We start from the raw sequence: 22,370 nt of genomic DNA, 5'->3' as shown, positions 1-22,370 counted from the left end.
TGAAGGAGACCCAGGTGGAACCGAGGACAGAGGCGGAGCTAGACGGAGCCAAAGGTGCAGGCAAGAGCCAAGGGCACAGAGGCTAGAGGTGGAACCAGGGGATCCTCTGTGCTGGGTGGAGCTGATGGATGGAAGACTGGCCAGGTCCTCAATGCCAATGGGAGCTGTAGAGGGGCTGAAGGACTGCAGCGGAGGCAGGGCTGAGGAACTGGCTGATTAAGGAGGTGGGAGAGTGAGGCTGGGCGGGTATTCTGGAGATTCAGGGAATGCTGGAGATACTGGAACACTGGGTATAACCTCTCCTAAAAAGTCAATAAGAGCTACCATTGCACTTTAGTTTCTCTAAACATATGCCAGATGCCACTGACATCTCATCCACAGGGGTAGTGGTATGGGTGGGGCTCTCCTCCCAGCCCTCAAGCTCCACAAGCACTCCCTCTGCGACGCATGATGTTGCTGGCTCATGCACCTGGTCAGACTCTGTTTGTGGTCCAGGCTCTGTGGCTATGACACTCTCCGTCCTTGCAGAGCAGGCTGGCTGTCTCCATGGTCTGCGGTGGGCACATGTCACTTCTCCGTCATGTCACTCGCTGGTGTTGGATGGCTGGTCTCTGGTGGTGATGGAGTGGAGCTGGTTGCGGAGTTATCCTCAATGGGACAGATGTTGAAAGGTGAGTTGCTGTTCACCAGCACCCACTCCTCGAAAGTGCAGAAATCCCCTTTTGGACCGTCCACTGGAAGGCATGCCTTCAGCGATCAGGGTAGTGCGTAATGCTGCGTTCACACCAAACGCAAATAGAGCGTATGGCGCGAGTGATTTCAATGTTAAGTCAATGGAAAGGCGCATTGACGCACGTCTGGAGGTCCCGCGGCGCGAAGGACGCGAATCCGCCTCATTCGCGCATCCAGTTCGACAAAAAAAGACACAAAAGGGGAAGAAAAAACGCTCACTGTTATGGTCCTGTCTTATGTCACGGGTGGTTGTAGTATAAAGCTCACGGAGATGAATAAATCACAGAAACAGTCTTTAATCCACAAAACTCACAGGAAAACTCAGCGAAAAAACAGCGATAATGCACCATAATATTGTCGGAGACAGGATAAAGACAGCAGGAACACAAGGAGTATAAGTACTAAACCAAACGAGAAACTAACGAGTTAAAGGGTTTGTTCACCCCAAAAAAAGTGTAGTGCCCTGCCCGCGCCTCTCGTAGTTCAAAATGCTTACGCTACGTCTGACAACATTGCACACCAGTTACGCTCGTCAGACGTAGCGTAAGCATTTTGAACTACGAGAGGCGCGGGCAGGGCACTACACTTTTTCCGTAAGTTGAATACGGAAGGCGATTCGCCGGAAGCTAGATAATTTACTTTATAAAGTTTTAAATATGGATATTTTTCTTACACAAACGCATCGATTTGCTTCAGAAGGCCTTTATTAACCCCCCAGAGCCGTGTGGAGCACGTTATTTGACGGACAGATGCATTTTTTATGGACTTCAAAAACAGAGCAACAGTCACTGCCATTATAATGCTTGGAAGAGCCAGGGCTTTTTTAATATAACTCTTATTTATCTGAAAGAAGAATGTCATATACACCTAGGATGAGGGTGAGTAAATCATAGGCTAATTTTCATTTTTGGGTGAACTATCCCTTTAAGATAAGTAGATTTGGCTTGCTGTCTCTGATGGAGGACATTGGATGACTTGACCTAAAAATTCCTTCTTGATTAATTATTAATTAACCATCATTTATAATAGAAATTAATACAAATAAAGATGAAGTTGAGGTGGTGATTTGATATGCCACAGTACAGGAGTGAAGTGAGCAGCCATTTATAGACTAGCATTGTCTGTGACTGACAGGATTAGATGAGCGTACTGCCTTACATTACTGCATTTTGTCTAGAACACCATTTTAAAAATGTTACAAGAACACAAAATTAGTAAAAAAAAAAAAAAAAGGGTCATTATGGTCATTTCAGTCAAGTAGTCATTAGCATACAATAAACCATGACAATGTGATCGGGTATCATGATATACAGTGACTGACCAATCAGAATTCCAGAGAGCCGTGCAATTCAAAGGCTTGCATTTCTGCAAATTAACTGTTTATTTGTGATTTAAAATGGTTATAAATCACTAAAATTAAGACATTTAACAGGAGATAATGAAATTATTAACAACAACAAAAAATTCTCACAAATTAGCATTATTTTTTGATGGGTACAGCTCTTTGTCATCCAGATGATCTAGTTGTTCACCGATTGGTGTACTAAAGGTGGCATTTCTTTTAAATGGACTATCTTTAGTTTTAACTGCTGTAACACCCTGTGAAAAGAAAACATTATCAACATTATAAAACCACTCCAATATTGCAATAAATAAATGTATTCACTGAAATCTCACTATATGCTGACCTGAATCTTCTGATGGTTATCACTCCAAAATGTAATGGCCTGCTCGGTTGTGTAATCATGATCCTGTGAGAGACAAGCAGATTAACTCCCAAAAGAGAAAGGCTCACAAATTCACACACACCAATACACACTTATGTAAATGTACATGTTCAAAGAAAAAAATATTTACAGGTCTTAGAACTATTTACCATAGACCTTTTTGTCACTTCAAACTGAAATGCTTTGCCCACAAGACGGTCAAATATTACTCCCTAAAGGTTATGGTGAATAGAAACTGACCATGGTCAGTGGTGTGCGGACAGACTTGAAGACCTCCACCTTGTAGTCTGCTTTGGTCACAGAGCACAACTCAGGGTCTGGAGGGTCTGCGTTCCGCTCTGCATGTATTTTATCACTGTAAAACAGATTAAAATATTAAGCTAAAAACAACTGTAGCTAATTTGTTTTTGTAAACTTAACCAGGGAGTTTAATATACCTAGAGAGCGAGCTATCTGTTAGCATTCCCATTCATCTCAGATTGGTAGTTGTTCTGACACGCCTGGAAGTACAGGATGCTGCCTTCTTTGCTTCACACCCAGTCAGTGTCAGATTTTAAATGCCTAATAAAGCTAATCTATAAATACTTAAAAATACACAGTCGCTATAATGTCTGAAGATGGTGAGGTAATAACTCATGAGTCATGACTAAGAGTAGAAAAAGGAATCTCTCCAAATCAACAGATGGTAGAGAAAAAAATATGATTGAAATATATGTAGGCACATCTGTCTTGTAATTATTCACAGGGACAGTAATCTGGCAAAATAAGAGCCAACTCCTTATATACAAGAAATTAATTATGATGCCAAAAACAAGATATTTGTGCATTGTGGTTAGAATTTCATAGATAAAGTAGTAAATACTACTATATAGTGTATCTTATTCACCTTTAGATCCATTAACTGATTTATCCTAAGAACTTCATAGAAAATGTCCTGTTATCAACAGGAAGTTCACATTTTCTATGAAGTTCTTAGAATAATATAAGTAGAATTGCCCACATTTGGCTTCCCCTACCGGCCAATACCAAATCTGTGGGTATGAGGTACTGTCTCACTTCAGAGTAATATTTTCCAGTTTTTGTCTCTTTTTTATTTAAAAACAATATTGCAACCACTTGTCTGGGGTCAGAGACTTGTTGTCAAGGTTACATAAAAAAAATAAGCAGAAAATTAAAATGATTTAATTGAACTATGAATCTAACAATGACACAAATGTTCTTACATCATTCCTCTCCCACTGTTTCCTCTATTCACACATGAAACAAGAAATGTGGGAGGACAATAAAATGTCATTTGTGTTTTACATACAATGAAGTCGTTGAACATTAAACTTTAAAGTAAATGTTTCTTTATTTAGCTACCTTATGCTTTTGATGAGTTCCTTTTCCAAAAGTTCAGTTCGTCTTCCTAAAATGAAAACCAAAGTGAAATTTATTTAAAAGATTTATGCAGCAGACAAAAAACAGGCTTTTATTTGAAATAAGCTCTGTGGACTAATCTGAAGAAACACAACTTTATTAATTAATGTTACTAACTTATAATGGTCCGGAACGCATTGCAGTTTTCTGTTTTAGTTGAGGATGATGTTGTTTACATGGCGCCAAATTAAATAACTAATCAGTTTTTACAACAGAAATTAATCAATCGAAAACTTACTTTAGCTTTTCATCTAAAACAAAATGAATTTCCTATTATCACGGTAAAGCTGCTTTGAAGCAATCTGTGTTGTGAAAAGCGCTATATAAATGAAGGTGACTTGACTTATAAGTCAAATTAATTTAATAATATACCTCATCAAGGTAAACTCTATCTAGCTAGATAAGGTTTTGTCGAGAATCGTTTTGTATGGCAGTATGGAATGGTGTATATAACTGGTCTGCATAATTCCTAGCAGTTTAGGCAAATTAAACAAAAACATTTAATATATATATATATATATATATATAACATTTAATACCTTTTTGTCGCACCCCAAAGATTTTAGGAGCATTGAAAGCCGCTTTGAATGTACTAATCCCCTGCACTTCAGCAGTCACGTCCATAGTAAGAATCCCTGTGTGTCCGTACTTATGTACACACGATCTAGGCCCAGTCCTGTCTAGCAATGCTGTAGCCCTCTGAAGCTCATGAAAGAAAGTATGTTCATGCCAGTATCACAAGCAATATTTTGCTAAAGTTTCAGCCTGCAGAATGATTTAGACATGTTGTGTGAAACTCACCTCCTCAACCCAGTTTCCCAGTAAACACCTTCCACCCGGTTTATTTTCCTCATTAGCCTCTGAGGTCATTGTACTGATGTTTGTTTGCGATACAACACTGTTTGATAAGCAACGACTTGGGTTAATCAAAGACTTTAAGTAGTAGAATCTAGTGAAAAGTACTGTTGCACTCGATATTGTTTTATTTACCTCTCAGCTCAGCACAGATCCTGGCTACGAGCGCAGCTTGTGTGGGTGTTGCCATGGTAACGTAAACAAACTCATTTCGCTTTCAGTGTTGCCAAGTAATACAATGCAGCCAACTGTCCAATACATATGTTTTCATTTCCTATATCTTTTTTTCATACAGTAGAACGACGAGTATGATATAGATAACGACTAAATTTTTTTTAACAATCTGAATTGAGATGTCTGAAACTGGATGAACTAAAGCTCTGTGGTAGTGAGTAGTAATATAAGCACAAGAGAAGAATGGAAATCATAACGGGTCAAACTAAATTCTTTAAATATAAAACAAAGGAAGCAGATAAGTGATAAATCCGTGGCAACACTGTGTGCTCATGTGTAGCTCGCTCATTCACGTCTGTCAGCTGCTGTCTGTGTTCAACGGCACGCGCTGCTCCTCTCAGCCACAGCCACTCACAGAAACAGGATAAAGGCAGAGGTGTGACGGCAGGAAGAAAGACCTCGCGCTCACAGTTCTAGAACAGTACTGGCGACATTTGTGCTGAACATATTACTCTCTCTAAACTCATCCCCAAACCCACACTCCAGACTGTTGAACTAAGGTTAGAATTGTGAGTTTTATTACATGACCCAAAACTCATGCTTGGTGAAAAAAATGCACCAACAAATAGAAAGAAAGAAAGAAAGAATCTGTAAAATTCAGACCTTTTTTTTTTTTTTTTTTAGAATGTTTAGAGCTAAGTTTTATGTAAATCTGTATCTCATTCTGAACTTTGGAAGGCCACTATGAAAACCTGATAGGGGGAGAGCAGGGACGAAAGTACCATTTTTCAGAAAATCGTAATTTTAAAAGATAATGTTTTAGACCGAGATATATTTTTGCTGTGGCCAATAACTCACAAGTGTGGTCTATCAATAGCAGGTGGTATTTTGTACAAATGTAGAACGACTACAGTATAATTTCACTTTGAACATAAGCTGCACATTGTTACTTTTGACCCCATCAGGTGGGACGAAAGTAACACACAGGTGGGTCAAAAGTAACACAACAATACTAGCTAGATTTTTTGGTGCTACTCTTGTTTTTATTAAACATACCTGACTATGACCTTCTTAATATGTAACTGCAAATATATTTTGTCCTTTATCTTTGCAAAAAAATTATTAAATTATATTTTCATTTTATATGTTAAAGTTCATCAAATGTTTCAAATGTAATATGACAGTACAAACTTGAATTGTTTAGAATATTTTTTATTTGCAATGTCAATCTATTTGATAAGTTTTTTCTTCAACAGTATGAACAATATAAAAATTTTATTAAATTAAATTTGCATAATATGCATTATATATATAATAGCGGGACAAAAGTGACAAGTGTTACTTTCGTCCCGACAGGAAGTCCTGACATTTAAACACGATTTACTTTTATACTGAAAAACTCTGAAAAGACAAACCTTCAGGGTGTGTAACAGCACTAAATAACCCGTAGATTGATCATTACTGTGACACATGAAACAAGAAACACAACTTGTAATTAGAAAAAAAAGTACCGCTTCATTAATTGACTTGCCGTACTTGAAAACTGCATTTCGGACCTAACCGCGGGAAACGATGGCGGAATCACATGATATTTGGCAGATCCGTCATGGGTTGTGTGCTGAACGTGCTGTCATAGCTTGAAATGCAAATGTATTCAGGGCTCGGAGAAAATCGCGTTGTTACTTTTGTCCCGTGTTACTTTCGCTCCGGTTCTCCCCTACATTTAGGGTTTGATTCTTGCTGTTTCATATGAAAAAGGAAAACAGTTCAAATGAAGCTGAAAGTTGGACTTTTCCCTTAGGCACAATTATTATGTGAAAAATCAGACCCTGCTGTGCCTGAGTTGAGTAACACTGTCTGTGTTTGTCCATAGTTTTAACAATCTATTACTCTCAAAAGGTTGTTCCAAAGAGAGACTTGTAGCTGGATTCTACCCGAAATCTCTTAACATTCATTTGAAGAATGTGAGAGATATGTTTACCAGTAGGAGGAAACAATATTGTGCCTTGAGAAAGGTCTTGTTGTTGTGATATAAAAAACCTCTTTTACCAGCATGAATGAAAAACACAAATGTATCCTCATTTAACCCCACTCAGTGACTGATATGGCTTTCATACAAAATAGTGGGGTCAGAATATTTGCAACTGTCAACCTATAAGACACCAAAACAAAGACGTCCATATAGTCAAAACATATTATGGGAATGCTAAAATAAATTCTAACACAATTACAGCCGATACCATGCAAGGAAACCTGCTCATAGGTTTCTCTTTTACTGCACTGACTTATTTTATCTCTTAAAGCTGCTGTCCGTAACTTTTTTTGTGTTCAAGATTTACAAAAATTATATAATGAGAATGTACAACATGAATCCATTTTCCAAACCGTGTTTTTGTCTTACCCTGAATCATTATGATACACTTATAATAAGTGTTTATATTGGGACTATTTCAGAGCGGTCTGGGAGGAACCGCTGCGGAGGAGTACAGTCCCTGCGTGACTCGCCATAGACATATGGCGAACAATGTTCTTCTGCAAGACGCATGCAGTTCTGTTTATTAACCGCTAGAGCGCAAAAAGTTACGGACTGCTAGCCTGACAAGCCAGACCCACATCAAGATGTTGGGTCTGGAAACTCACCATTGACAGGGCTCAATCCGAGGGGCGGGATAAACGGTTGTCTTTCAAATTCCCTTTCCACGCAATTGGATAGCGCCATGACCAACCAGAGCAAAGAAGAAGGTGAAGCCGAGCTAACGTTAGTTGATAGAGTTTCACTGTATCCGGTAGGCAAAACTTCGAACATATCTTCTTTTCTTAAGAATGACTTCAGTGCCGTTCTTTGTTCTTTTCTCAAAGAAAAGCTTAACTCCAAGTCTTCCAGAGTCGCGGCCAAAGCCGATTAGAAAGACCGCTGTTCGTCAGCTTCTTTGTTTACGAGTAGCACGCGGAACTTCCGCAACTCTGCCGTGACGTGGCGTCATTATGTTAAGCCCGCCCACCGACTCTACACACGTTGTGATTGGCCTGACCAGAGTTTGTTTTTTCCAGCTCTCAGGTCTACCGAGAGTTGCTAGACTACACTCGCGGCAAAATACATTTTCTGCCGCTTATGTGCGTCTAGATTTCTAGGCTAACGGACTGCAGCTTTAAGGATTGTTTCCAAATGATGCTAAAAATTCATATGCATTCCTTTTTTGCCTAGGATTTCTAGGAGATATGCCTTGTCTGCTCCTGTCTGCCTCCTGCCGTGTCTGTAGCTCTGTAGCTCAAGTCTGTAGCTCTGTACAGCCTTGCTTACATTTGAATCTTTATTTTGATATTTCCTCTTTGTTCTACTGCTAAATATAACTTACTCATCACCATACATTGTTTAAAAATTGCCTATCACGTTAAATTTGACATCGCTAGCTTTTAATCTAAATCACCATCACACGTTAGCATTTCGCTAGCCTGTTAGCTTGTTATCTCTGCACCCGGGTCTCCCTTTTTCTGAGTTCATAAGTTGGATTAGTAAATAGTGTCCAGCAAACGATTGTGGTAAGTTTGATTAATCAACAAACACGGTAAGTCATGTCTTCTCCTGTCATTATCACTTGCACCACATGCCGCATGTTCAGTATAGGCTTCTCCGCTGGCGAACAGGGCTTCACATGTGATAAATGTAAGGAGATAGTTAGGCTGACGGAGAAGATTTCAGAATTAGAAACACGCATCCATACCTTATCTGAGAGTAGTGAGGATGTAACAGCTTTAGACACTGATTTGGATGCGAATAGCTTAGTGAACTCTGTACATTCTTCGGTTCCGGCTGCAGGGCCCTCGCAGCAGGGAAACTGGGTAACAGTGAGGCAGCATAGTCGCAGACCAAAGAACCGCTTTTCCGTTCCAGTTAGAACATCAAACAGGTTCTCCCCTCTCAGTGAAGCACCCACTGAGTATCCTGTTGAAAGTGCCCTAGTCATTGGCGATTCTATTACACGGAACGTGAAGATAGAGACACCAGCCACCATAGTCACTTGTTTACCGGGAGCCAGAGCGCCTGACATCAAAGCAAATTTAAAAGTGCTGGCTAAAGCTAATCGTAAATTCTCTAAGATTATTATTCACGTCGGCACTAATGATGTTCGACTTCGCCAGTCGGAGATCACCAAAATTAACATTAAAGAGGTTTGTGAACTCGCTAGTACGATGTCAGAGGCTGTTTATTGTTCTGGACTACTCCCTGTAAAAAGGAGTGATGAGATAGTTAGCAGACTATTATCACTCAATAGCTGGTTGTCTAAGTGGTGTCTGCAAAATAACAGGGTTCATAGACAATTGGAAAAATTTTTGGGGCAGACCTGACCTGTTGAAGAAGGATGGCATCCATCCCTCCTGGGGTGGTGCCGCTCTTCTCTCTAGTAATTTGGCACATAGTCTTAGAGCTAAACCTTGACTCACTAGGGCCCAGGTCAGGAAGCAGACAAACTGGCTAAACCGACCGTCTGCTAGCTGTCTCACGTTACCGGAGTCAGATAAATCCCAGCACATAGAGACTCTTTCACCTAGATATTATCACATAGAGACTGTGTCTGTTCCCCGAATTAGTAAATACAAAAAAACATCAAAACCATTCAACAGTAAAAATGTAATTGATGTCCAACAAATAAACAAAAGATATAATACAGATGAACAATTGATAAAGCTTGGGTTGCTGAATATTAGATCCCTTTCCCCAAAAGCGCTTATTGTTAATGATATTATTACAGATAATAATCTAGATGTGCTCTGTTTGACAGAAACCTGGCTAAAACCTGACGACTACATTACCTTAAATGAGTCCACCCCCCAAGATTATTGTTATAAACATGAGCCGCGTCTGAAAGGTAAAGGGGGAGGAGTTGCTGTAATTTATAATATCTTCAGTATTACTCAGAAGTCTAGTTTCAAATAAAATGCTTTATGTAACGCTATGTAGTGTACATGATAAAACCCGTTCAACATCTGTGTTAGCTACTGTATACAGGCCACCAGGGCATAATACAGACTTTATCAAAGAATTTGCTGATTTTCTATCAGAGTTAGTACTGGCCTTAGATAAAGTACTAAATGTTGGTGATTTTAATATCCATGTACACAACGGAAAAGACGTATTGGGATTAGCATTTAAAGACACACTAAACTCTATTGGAGTTAGGCAACACGTGTCAGGAGCCACTCATCGCCATAATCATACTTTAGACCTAATATTGTCACATGGAATAAATGTTGATACCGTTGAAATTCTGCAGCAGAGCGATGACATCTCAGATCATTACTTAGTATCATGTATACTTAATTTAGCTAAGGTTGCAAAGCCGCCCCCTCGCTTCAAAAATGGCAGGACAATCACTGCCGCTACTAAAGATTGCTTTTTAAATAATCTTCCTCATCAGTATCATCTGCTCAGCATCCCAGATAGTATAGAAGAACTCGATGTTGCAACAGAAACTATTGACTCTCTCTTTTCCAGTACTTTAGACACAGTTGCTCCTCTGCGCTTAAAGAAGATTAAAGAAAATAGTCCAACGCTGTGGTACAACGAGCACACCCGGGCCCTTAAAAACAGCAGCCAGAAAAATGGAGCGCAGCTGGAAGAAAACAAAACTAGAGGTATTTCGTAATTCGTGAAAAGAGCACATGATCGCATACAGAAAGGCCGTAAAAACTGCTAGATCTGCTTATTTCTCAACTCTCTTGGAAGAAAACAAACACAAACCAAGGTATTTATTTGATACAGTGGCTAAATTAACCAAAAATAAAGCTTCAACTTCTGATGATTGTAAACAGCACAGCAGTAATGAATTTATGAACTTCTTCACATGTAAGATTGATAATATTAGGAAGAAAATTTTAACCATGCAGCCGTCTAGTACAGTATCACATCAGACAGAGAATTATAGCGTCACTGAGGAAAAATTACACTCATTCACTGCTATAGGAGAAGAAGAATTGGCTAAACTTGTTAAATCATCAAAATCAACAACATGTATGCTCGACCCTATACCGACTAGGCTATTAAAAGAGATGCTACCAGAGGTCATAGATCCTCTTCTTAATATCATTAATTCATCTTTGTCATTAGGATATGTACCGAAAACTTTTAAGTTGGCTATTATTAAACCACTTATTAAAAAAACGCAACTTGATCCTACAGAATTAGTCAATTATAGACCAATCTCAAATCTACCCTTTCTGTCAAAAATACTTGAAAAGGCAGTGTCTTCACAATTATGTTCCTTTTTTAGAAAGAAATGGAATCTGTGAGGATTTCCAGTCAGGATTTAGACCGTTTCATAGCACTGAGACTGCTCTCATCAGAGTTACAAATGATTTACTCTTATCATCCGATCGTGGCTGTATCTCTCTATTAGTGTTACTCGATCTTAGCGCTGCATTTGATACTATCGACCACAACATTCTTTTGAATAGACTCGAGAATTATGTAGGTATTAGTCGAATTGCTTTATCATGGTTTAAATCATACCTATGCGACCGCTATCAGTTTGTAGCAGTAAATGAAGAGATGTCACACCGATCGCAAGTTCAGTATGGAGTACCACAAGGCTCAGTGCTAGGACCGCTACTCTTCACCCTGTACATGCTACCACTGGGAGATATCATTAGGAAGCATGGCGTTAGTTTTCATTGTTATGCTGACGATACTCAGCTCTATATTTCTTCACGCCCTGAAGAAACTTACCAATTCACAAGATTAACGGAATGCATAGCTGATATAAAACATTGGATGACCGGTAATTTCCTGCAACTCAATTCAGAAAAAAATGAATTTTTAATTATTGGACAAAAAAGCTCCACAAATAGTAACCTAGAATACTCTCTAACACTTGATGGCTGTTCTGTCAAGTCCTCGTCGTCAGTGAGGAACCTGGGTGTGCTCTTTGATACCAATCTTTCATTTGAAAGCCACGTTTCTAGCATCTGTAAAACTGCATTCTACCATCTTAAAAATATATCTAAATTACGGCACATGCTCTCAATGCAAAATGCTGAACAGTTAGTTCATGCGTTCATGACCTCAAGGCTAGATTATTGTAATGCTCTACTGGGTGGTTGCCCTGCTCGCCTAATAAATAAACTCCAGCTGGTCTAAAATGCAGCAGCTCAAGTTCTTACTAGAACCAGGAAGTATGACCATATTAGCCCAGTTCTGTCAACACTGCACTGGCTGCCTATTAAACATCGCATACATTTTAAAATCTTGCTTATTACTTACAAAGCACTAAATGGTTTAGCTCCCCAATACTTGAGCGAGCTCTTAACATATTATACTCCATCACGTCTACTGCGGTCTCTAAACTCTGGCCAGTTGATAATACGAGAATATCCAAATCAACTGCAGGCGGTCGATCCTTTTCCTATTTAGCTCCGAAACTCTGGAACAGTCTTCCTAACATTGTTCGGGATGCAGACACACTCAGTCAGTTTAAATCTAGACTAAAAACACATCTCTTTACTGTGGCATACACAAAAACACTTTTTCAATTAAATGATTGTTAGGCTGCATTAACTAGGTCAGCCGGAACCGGGAACACTTCCCATAACACCTGATGTACTCGTTACATCATCAGAAGAATGGCATCTAAGCTAATGATAGTCTCTCTGTTTTACCCGAGGTTTACTGCAGTCAGCCAGATCCGGGCTGGATCCAGTTCAGATGGTGGACCTGCGCCCAGAGAAGACCAACACAGGACCCTGAAGTGTCTGCAGAGACCGTGATTATAGACTCCCCTTGCAACTGCCTCATCGACACAGCATCTCAATAAACCCGTCTCCGGCGTGTTGACTCCGATTGTTCGAATATTACAATTAAATAATACTTAAATCGATATGTCATCCTCAATAAACCCGTCTCCAGCGTGTTGCCTCCGATCATTCGAATATTGCACTTTGATAATTATTTAATCAACATCATCCTCAATAAACCTGTCTCCAGCATGTTGCCTCCGGTCCCTCGAATGTTCCGATCTATTATGACCTCTGACCTGTAAAGCTGCCAGAATAATAATAATAATAATCATACGTTGTTTGTTAATTGGTCAGAGTAGAACTGGCACCCCAACTGAGCCTGGTTTCTCCCAAGGTTTATTTTTCTCCATTAGGTCACCTAATGGGGTTTTGGTTTCCTTGCCACTGTTGCCTCTGGCTTGGCGTGCTCAGTTGGGGACACTACATTTTTCAACTAAACATCGAAATAAATCTAATTAATAAACTAAATTAACCATATAAACTAAATTACTGATCTAATTATTGATCTAAAGCCCACACTATCACTGTATGATAGTTGAAATGAACTGATTACATCAGCGTTTTCTCCAGAATGGCTATACAGCTGAATAAAATTATGCTGCATTATTTCCCTGTTTAACACTGTAAAGCTGCTTTGAAACAATCTACATTGTTAAAAGCGCTATATAAATAAAGTTGAGTTGACTTGACTTGTAAAACCTTTGACAACGTATTGTAGTGGGATGCATTTAGACTAGTTTTAGTACCTTTGTGTGTTGTAATGGAAAATACTTTCAAGACTTGTCAAACTTGGTTTTGTCAAACATTTTCAAGCTTCCAAACATCTATCATAGGCGTACTATAAGCCATGTTCTCAAAAACTGTCAACAAATCACTAGCAACCTCTGGGCCACTGAGTAGCTACAAAAACGCCATTCCTCCTAAAACAGCAACAAAGTTCTCCAAAAGCACAATGCCATTACTATTTTCCCTGGTTTAAAAATAGCATGTCTATTAGCCAAATAGTATGTGCAAGACCTTCTCAAACAGCACCATTTCTAACACTCTCTGCTCCAGGGGCTTAAAACAACATTTCCCCACCCAGAATTCACAGTGTGTCTTATGTGTGGTCATTCATGCTGGCAGGATTTGGTTGGGGATCAGATTTACCCAACCTTAATTAATTCTTCCTTCGCTTTATAGAGAGACGAGTCAGATGCTTATTGAGTCTTTGGCTCATCACCTGACCCCCTCCTCTTTTCCATGACCTGTTAGAAGCTCTGTATTTTTGCACCGAATACACACACACACACACACACACACACACACACACACACACACACACACACACACACACACACACACACACACACACACACACACACACACACACACACACACACACACACACACACACACACACACACACACACACACACACACCTCTTATAGAAGTTGCTCGATAATGAATTTTGTCCTTCTTACAGTTTTAGCCTAAGAATCTAATCTTCACACTGCTTGTAATTATTTTGTGTGCTTTTCTTATGTAAACCACACATCCGCAAGTTTTAATGAGTTAAAGGGGTGGTAAACCACGATTTCACTATTCTAACTTAAGCTAGCGTGTAATGTTGCTGCTTTAGCATAAACAACATCTGCAAAGTTACAACGTTCAAAGTTTAAAGCAAAGGGAGATATTTGCTTTTAAAGAAATCAGTTTCTAAGAACTACAGCAAACGGCCAGTAGGCGACTACACACATTCCTCCAGGGTTGGTGACATCACCAGGCTCAATATTTACATAAACCCCTCCTCCGAGAATATTAAATAGGGGGGGGTTGGGCCATTTTGTATCGCGGCGCTGTTGTGGTATAGTTAGGCTGGAGTGTTGTTGCCGCGATGCCGAGGAAACGCTGTTATATTCATCCGGATTGCAGGTCTGGGGTACTTGCTTTGTTCAGCCTTCATAGGGACGGGTGCGTTGCAGAGCGTTTAACATACAACATGTTATATGCACGTGTGTATGAGACAGAAGGGAACAGGCACGTGCGGGGCTCCCGCAGCACATCTCACGGAGGGAAACTTTCACAATGTTCGCGAGTTCAACACCGGATTTGCACAACGTCAGCTGCATAAGACAAACACTGCCAGTGTGTGAATGCACGACGCGCGCGGGGCTCCCTCCCGCAGCAGTTTTTCACGGAGGAAAACTTTCACAATGTTCGCGAGTTCAACACCGGATTTGCACAACGTCAGCTGCATAAGACAGCCAGTGTGTGAATGCACGACGCGCGCGGGGCTCCCTCCCGCAGCACATTTCACGGAGGAAAACTTTCACAATGTTCGCGAGTTCAATGCAGGATATGCACAACGGCTTGACCTGAAAGCTGGATTTACAAACATAAGCTGTTTACGGGCCACAACCTGTAAGTCTGATTTATTTTTCATCGATGTGTTTTCCTGTAATAGGTTGTAGCAAGGAAGTAAACAGATGACAACGCTGTTCTGCAAACCAGTCTGTTAAATGCTTATTCATACTTAACGTTATCCGACGAACACCTATCGTTACAAACACTAACGTTAAAATCTCAACAGCGAACTTGGCATTAGTGTAAATGATTCTTTGATTAGAGCTTTTATGTATTATGTATCTACAGGCATGCTAAACATGGTTCTGTGTGTGATTTGGCTACTATAGTAAAGCCAGTGTTTAGTGTTTTGGGTTAATAGTTCTTGCGACAGATATTTGGCTATAATCGTTCTAAAAATACAAAAGTAACAGTGCCATTCAGTAGCGATCACTATAGATCCGCAGTCTTTACTCATTAGGACTGAACAGGTTCTGCTCGATCATCTTCACTAAAATGTTCTGGGTCTGATTCGGGCTCAGATTGGTGTGGTTTTATTGACGCCATCGTTTCTAATACTGACCAAAGCAAAGTCTACCGGTAAGGTAAGGGGCGTGACGTTTCCGACAAACATACACTGCGGTTAGCGAATCACAACACACTGGGCCAGCTAACCAATCTGAGCCCATTGCGTATTTTTGAGGGACTGGCTTCATACAACCCGGAAAGCATCAGACCGTTTTACAAGGAGGGACAGAGCAGTGTAGAATAAATGTCAAATATATGAAAAATAATGTTTTTTTTTTAAAAAACGAAGCATTAACACATGTTACAGTGCACCCCACAAACACAATCAAGCCTTCAAAACAATGTGTTTTACCACCCCTTTAAATTTAGAACAAGAATGTTTTAGGTTAATTTTATGAAGATATTAGTGGTGCTTTTCCATTCAAAACTCATCACAGTGATGCTAATGCTAGATAGTTAATTTAAGGACATTTGTGTACACTAAAGGTTTTGGTTTGCTCAGCTGGGGTTTAATAAAATTAATATCCAATAATATTGAACTGCACTGACACTATTGGATGAGAACAAAATTTTAACTGAATTAAGCTGGTACCCACATAGGAGGGGACGTTCTCGCGACCATGCGCAACGTTCCCAAACGTTCTCTAAAGGTGACGAAAATCCAGATCTTTGACAGAACATTAGGGACGTTCCTAAAACGCATAGAGCGGGGCACAACCTAATATGGGGTTTGTTGTAACATACATGGTTTAAAACTTTCCACACATGACAGGATGACGAAAATTAGTGTATTTCACGAGTTTGTGTGCCCATATAATCTTGGTAAAAAGTGGTAAACGGATTTGGCTTGCTGTCTGCTATAGAGGGGCTCAGAGAGCATATTCTACCCGAGCTCCGATTGCCCCCCTATAACAGGCAAAATTGTTCAAAAGGGAGGAGCAGGGGAGGAGGAGGGATGCTGCAAGAACTAACAACGGGAAGAGGTAAGCTGCTGGTTTTATACTTTGGTATTAATTGGAAGATTAGATGGGCGTACTTCCTCCCAAGATTACGTTTAGTAACTTCAATTCACGAGTTTGTGTGCCCATATAATCTTGGTAAAAAGTGGTAAACGGATTTGGCTTGCTGTCTGCTTATAGAGGTGCTCGGAGAGGATATTCTACCCGAGCTCCGATTGCCCCCCAAAAACATAAATGCATAAATAGACAGCAAGCAAGAATTATGGGAATTGGAACAGCTCATGATTACTTAAAGAATCTGCATAATTATTTCAATAGTCCAGAACCCCCCAAAATTGGAAAAAGATGGAATGGAAGATGACACTGCAGCAGCATTGAGGTAGGCAGGTAACTGCCGTGGCAGTTTATGAAACAGCTGAGGCGTTGCAGCGGCTGTATGGGATAGAGCGGGGCACTGCAGCGGCAGTCTCGAATTGGCAGGGCACTGCAGCGGCAGTCTCGAATTGGCAGGGCACTGCAGCGGCAGTCTCAAATTGGCGGGGCACTGCAGCGGCAGTCTCAAATTGGCAGGGCACTGCAGCGGCAGTCTCGAATTGGCGGGGCACTGCAGCGGCAGTCTCAAATTGGCGGGACACTGCAGCGTCAGTCTTAAGCCAGCAGTAGTATCAAGTAAAGGGGAGCACGACACAGCAGCATCGATAAAACAAGGTTTACAGGCACAAGTTGGATTGAGTTTCGAAGGGCAGCTATCTTAAAGAGAAGTGAGATTTAGATGGGCTTGTTTGATGAGGCTGAGGTCAGATCGAATGTAAGACTGAAAGGCGTCTGAGGACCACCGTCCCAGTAGTTTGATATGATGGTCTGGCAGACCTTTTTGGGCTGCGGTTGTGGCTGCTCCAATACGAAAGGAGTTAGATGAATACAATTGAGCTTGGATACCAGAGTGGGTGAGGATGTGTTTAAGCTTTTTATGGAACCAATGCCTGGTGACAGTTCTCATCAATGAAAAGTGGGTCGAGCTGAGAGGAGATCTGAGCCTCCCTGTGTGCAAGGAAGAAGGAAAGAGATTAATTAATATGGCTGGATGGGTGTCGGGAGATTGAAGATATGGATGAAATGACCATTTTTTAATTGATCAGTTTTGCTGTGTTTGATCAGGAAACGGATGGTGTCCTTGTCTAAAACTTGGAGGTCGGAGAAGGTTGGATGGATGGCTGGGTTGAATTTAGAATTGGTTGTGAATTCAGAAACTCTGAGGAATCCAAAAAAGGCCAGGGTAAACATAGCATCTAGAGTTCTTGCTGTTTCTGGGGGCATGTGACCAGAGCGGAGGAAGGTCAGACATTTAGCTAAAAGATCAATGGTTAGAGGTTGCCTGGAATCAGGATGAGTAGGGTTGGTTTTTTGAATTCCTTTGATTAGGAGTGGAATCTGGGGGTTTGTTATGGCAGGACATGGATGGCCGTAGATTAGTTTGAAGAAAAATTGAATGCCACTGAGATAGACTTTGATGGTACTGGGTTGGATGGACTTGATCTGGTGGAGATATGAGATGAATGAAGAAATTGATAGGAGGGGAAAATTGGGGAAAAACTGGTTGTAGGAGGAATGAAATTGTTTGAAAGCTCTCCAAGCTGTCCAGTAAGATTACAGTGTTCTGGGTGAGAGGGCGTGAAATATCGAATCCAGAGATGAAGTGTGGAGGTGTTTGAGTGGGTGAGTTACTGGAATATCAAGTCTGAATAGGGAGGAACTGCACTGTAAAATCCAACAGCTGTTCTTACTAAGACTTTTTTAGTAAACTTTACTTAATGTCCAATAATTTGTTGACCTTACTTAAAACAAGTAAGTAATCTGAACTATTTGCATGCTATGCCTTCGTTACTTAGAAAACTCAAGTAAACATTACTTGACTGGTTTGAGTACCATTTTGCCAAAGCAAAAAAACAAGCGGGTGGATGGGCGGACGGGCAAAGTGTTTTTGAGGCGGGGCAATTTTTTCTAGACTTATCACTCATTTCCTCCACTTCTTCTCACCATAATTGTGATTAGTGTTCCCTTTGGTTGGACACTTGGAACTTCATTCATATTATAGTAATCAACTTCCTATTAATGCAGCAATGCAACAAGAAATTGATTTCAAAACAAGGGAAGTAATATATGTATATATGTAATATTTGTCCATTAATGATATAGAACATAACTATTTTTCATGTCAAATAATGACCTTTTAACATTTGTTTTGCTAATATTTATGGCATAACCTTTTAATTGAGTTGATATAATCCCTCTATGTTTGTGACAATACCATTTGACCATGCTCGAGTGTGTCACACACACACTTCAACATTCAGCATGCAAAACACAACAATGGTAACAAGGATTTTTTTTTATTTTATTATTTTTTTTTATTATTATTAATACGACCTTTATTATTTTACTTGCTGTCATTATTGGGGTTATACTGACAAAAGACAAATAGTAAAATAAAGGCAAAAATAGTAAAACGAAGCAATTAATTTATTCATGCCACAATGCACTCTGGGAGTACACTTCCTCAGATCCCAGATAGAATTAAGTTGACAAAACTTAAACGGTTTAAGTAAGAACAACTTAATGCAATTAAAAAGATAAGTGAAGTAATTAAACAGCGGTATTACTTAAAATTAAAGTATTTAGTCTATTCAACTTAAAATAGTTATTAGAACGACTAATATCAAGTTTATCAAGTAATCATTTCTTAAATTTTTTAGGGCAACCACTTTCCTCAAATTTTTTAAGTAAACTCAACTTATCCGGTTTTAGAGTGTGGGGTTGGATCTGGGTCCGCCTCCGGGGCTAATGCTCTGAATTTCTACTAAAATCTGGGAACGTAGATGGGTGGAGACGGGTGGTGGATTCATAGCAAGAGAGTTGGAAGGAACTGGATGAGCAGATGCAGTTGAGAGTGTATATGTTGGGAGGCGAGGAACTGTTGAGGAAGCAGTGGCTGGATGAAATAAGGTTGGAGAATAGATTGCTTGGGGAGGCAACCCCATGCTTGGATCGGCTCCAATGCCGGCAGAAAAAGAAAAGAGAGGGGGTGACAGGACCGTTTGCGGAGGCAGCCTCAACCTTTGGTCTGTGCCGATAGCAGAGGAGAAATTAATGGGGGGGGGGGGGGGGGGGGGGGGAGGGGGGCATGACCGTTTGCGGAGGCAGCCTCACGCTTGGGTCTGTTCCAATAGCGGAGGAGAGAGGAAAGGAAGGGGGGGGGGTAGTGGCATTTGCACAGGTAGCCTCAAATTTGTATTTATTCCATGGCTAGATGGATTTAACTGGGGATGAAAGACAGGAGGAACAGAAATGTTGGAAGCGTGGGCAGGAGAAGCTGTGATAGACTCACCTGTGGCTGGAGGAAAGGTAACAGTCACAGTCGGAGAGGCCGCAAATTTATGGCGGGCGACCGCGGAACTAATGTTTGTGGCCCCGATAGACGGCCGGCCGCAATGAGCGGCGGACGAGGAAGCTGTGGCAGCTGCGGCTGCCAGCTGAAACTGTAGCGGGTTGGAGGCAAACCGTATGGATCGTACAGTTGCATGCGTTGAGGCTTGGGTGGTGCTTGGAGGACGCTGGGTTTTTTGATGAGAGCGCACGAGCAGATCGTGAAGTTGCGCTTTTGAATTCTTCCAGGAGAAATGGATACCCGCGTTGGATAACGCTTGCTGGTTTGTGGAGCGGAGAGACCGGCGACCTGGACGATCAACAGGTGAAATGTGCAGTGAAGGAGGATCCAAACTGTTGGGAGAAACACGTGCAGGTGTTTCTGGCACGTTAGAAAGTTCGAACAATTCGATTTCCTTGAAGTCAGTCATGATGCCGTTTGGGCGGGTCAAATGCTGCAAGAACTAACAACGGGAAGAGGTAAGCTGCTGGTTTTGTACCTTGGTATTAATTGGTAGATTAGATGGGCGTACTTCCTTATTTAACTAGCAAAAGTAAATTTCTTACTTAAATTAATTTTTCATCTCTGTTTTTTTGTGTTTATTTAAAATAAGACAAATCTGATATTATTTTAATCTTATATCTGTCATTTAACAGTTGGGGTAGTTCTTTAATGCTGATCACTGTAAAAAATGTAAGGTTGTACAACAAAAAAAATCTTAGTACCAATTTCCTCTAGCTTTTTTTGTTGACTCAACTTTTGTAAATAACAGTTATACGAACTAAAAATAAGTTGTCTGTGACATAAAAAATGTTTCGTTGAGTCAACTTGACATTATTCGTTTTCTGGAGATATGCAACTATTCTGTAACAAATCTTTTGTAGTTGAGCCAATTCAAGAAATGTTGTCAATTGGAAACATAAGTTCTTAAGAATTAACAGGTTTAGATGTTGTGTTTGTGTTTCCTTTGGTTGGGCAGTTAGCCTCTTCGTGTGAGTTTGTGGCCTTTGTAACAGTGTTTAACAAAACACATAATTTTTGCTAAGTTTTCAGCCTAATAAACTCTAATAAATTAATAATATTATTTCTAACCAACATTTTACCAGCAAAACTTTGTTGCAGCAGATCACACATTCTGAATTTAAAATACATTACATGGGGAAAAAGTGTTTTGCCACACACAGACATCAAGGATCAGCATATGAATCTCAACAATGGTGACATGCTTCATGCCGCATGCATGCTGGGAGCCAACAAAGTATTAAAATTATGGCTCCCAGCATGCATTGTGGCATGAAACATGTCACCATTGTTGAGATTCATATGCTGATTCTTGATGTCTGTGTGCGTGTCTAAAAAAAGTTTCTAAGATGTATTTAAAAATTCAGAATGACTGATCTGCTGCATAAAACTTTTGGTGGTAAATATTATAGATTATTCATAAATACTCATTTTCATCAGGAATAAAATAGTAAACTACTCCCCTTTATAATGCTGTTATCTGAATCACTTGATCATTGGTTACAGCTTTCTTTGCAACAAATTATGTGTTTTGTTAAACATTGTTACAAAAACCTCAAACTCACATAAAAGACCAAGAGTCAAACTGCCCAACTAAAGGACATTTTCAATAAAAAAATCTATCTGAACCTGTTAATTCTTACAGTTTTTTTCAATTGCGTACACACTAAAATTAAAACTTTCCCACAATTAGCAAAACCTTACACTCAAGGAGCAAAACACCAGCCTAGATTTGCACAACTGTAAGCACATTGTCAGCTTCACATTTTTTTGCTAAACATTACACACAGTGATTTGCAAAACACTTGCATTCATTTGACACAGAAATGTATCATGATGTAATTTCCTTGCAATTTCAAAGCAAAGGCTTTCAAATGAACACACTAATGAACCAATTGGTTAAGCACAGCCACCAGGTGTGCACACACACTGATGCTTAATTGTAGACACACCAATCAGGTTTAAGCACTATAAAAAGGCAACAGGTAAGGTCACCTGTCTTCAACAAAATTGGACGGTGTCAGAGGAAGAGGGAGAGTGCGGATGAGAGGGGGAATCCATGGAGAACAGGGTGGAGGAAGAGGAAGAGGAAGACCTGGAGGGCGGGTAGGACATGCACAAAGAAGAAGACAATTAAATCTGTCTAACAAAACTTGTGCTACAATTGTGGACCATGTAATAAACCACGGACTAACACTGAGGGAGGCTGGACTGAGAGTACAGCCTAACCTAAGCAGGTACACAGTGGCATCAATAGTTTGTACATTTCGTCAAGAACACAGGTGAGAAACTTATCTTATGTCAAAAGATTACTGCATGTACTATATCAACAGTTTACCATTTTACAGTAAGCTACTTGTATTTTGTTTGGCCAACATAGGATTGAACGTCGAGAACACCAAGGAGGGAGGGAC

General features: G+C 40.2%; 1 protein-coding gene across 1 annotated transcript; it reads right to left on the bottom strand.

The window, feature by feature from the left end:
• Window positions 1–310: 310 nt before the first annotated feature.
• Window positions 311–4,748, bottom strand: spag8 (sperm associated antigen 8; the record flags this gene model as incomplete). The annotated part of the gene is made up of 7 exons (XM_079814189.1): window positions 311–551; window positions 2,204–2,331; window positions 2,421–2,483; window positions 2,700–2,814; window positions 3,822–3,867; window positions 4,418–4,577; window positions 4,680–4,748. The coding sequence occupies 7 exons, from the start codon at window positions 4,746–4,748 to the stop codon at window positions 311–313; spliced, it is 822 nt and encodes a 273-aa protein (XP_079670315.1).
• Window positions 4,749–22,370: the final 17,622 nt, after the last annotated feature.

This window comes from Gobio gobio (assembly GCF_949357685.1).
Source record: "Gobio gobio genome assembly, chromosome: 4".
In the NCBI taxonomy this organism is placed as follows: Eukaryota; Metazoa; Chordata; class Actinopteri; order Cypriniformes; family Gobionidae; genus Gobio; species Gobio gobio.
This window is presented reverse-complemented; position numbering and strand designations above follow the sequence as displayed.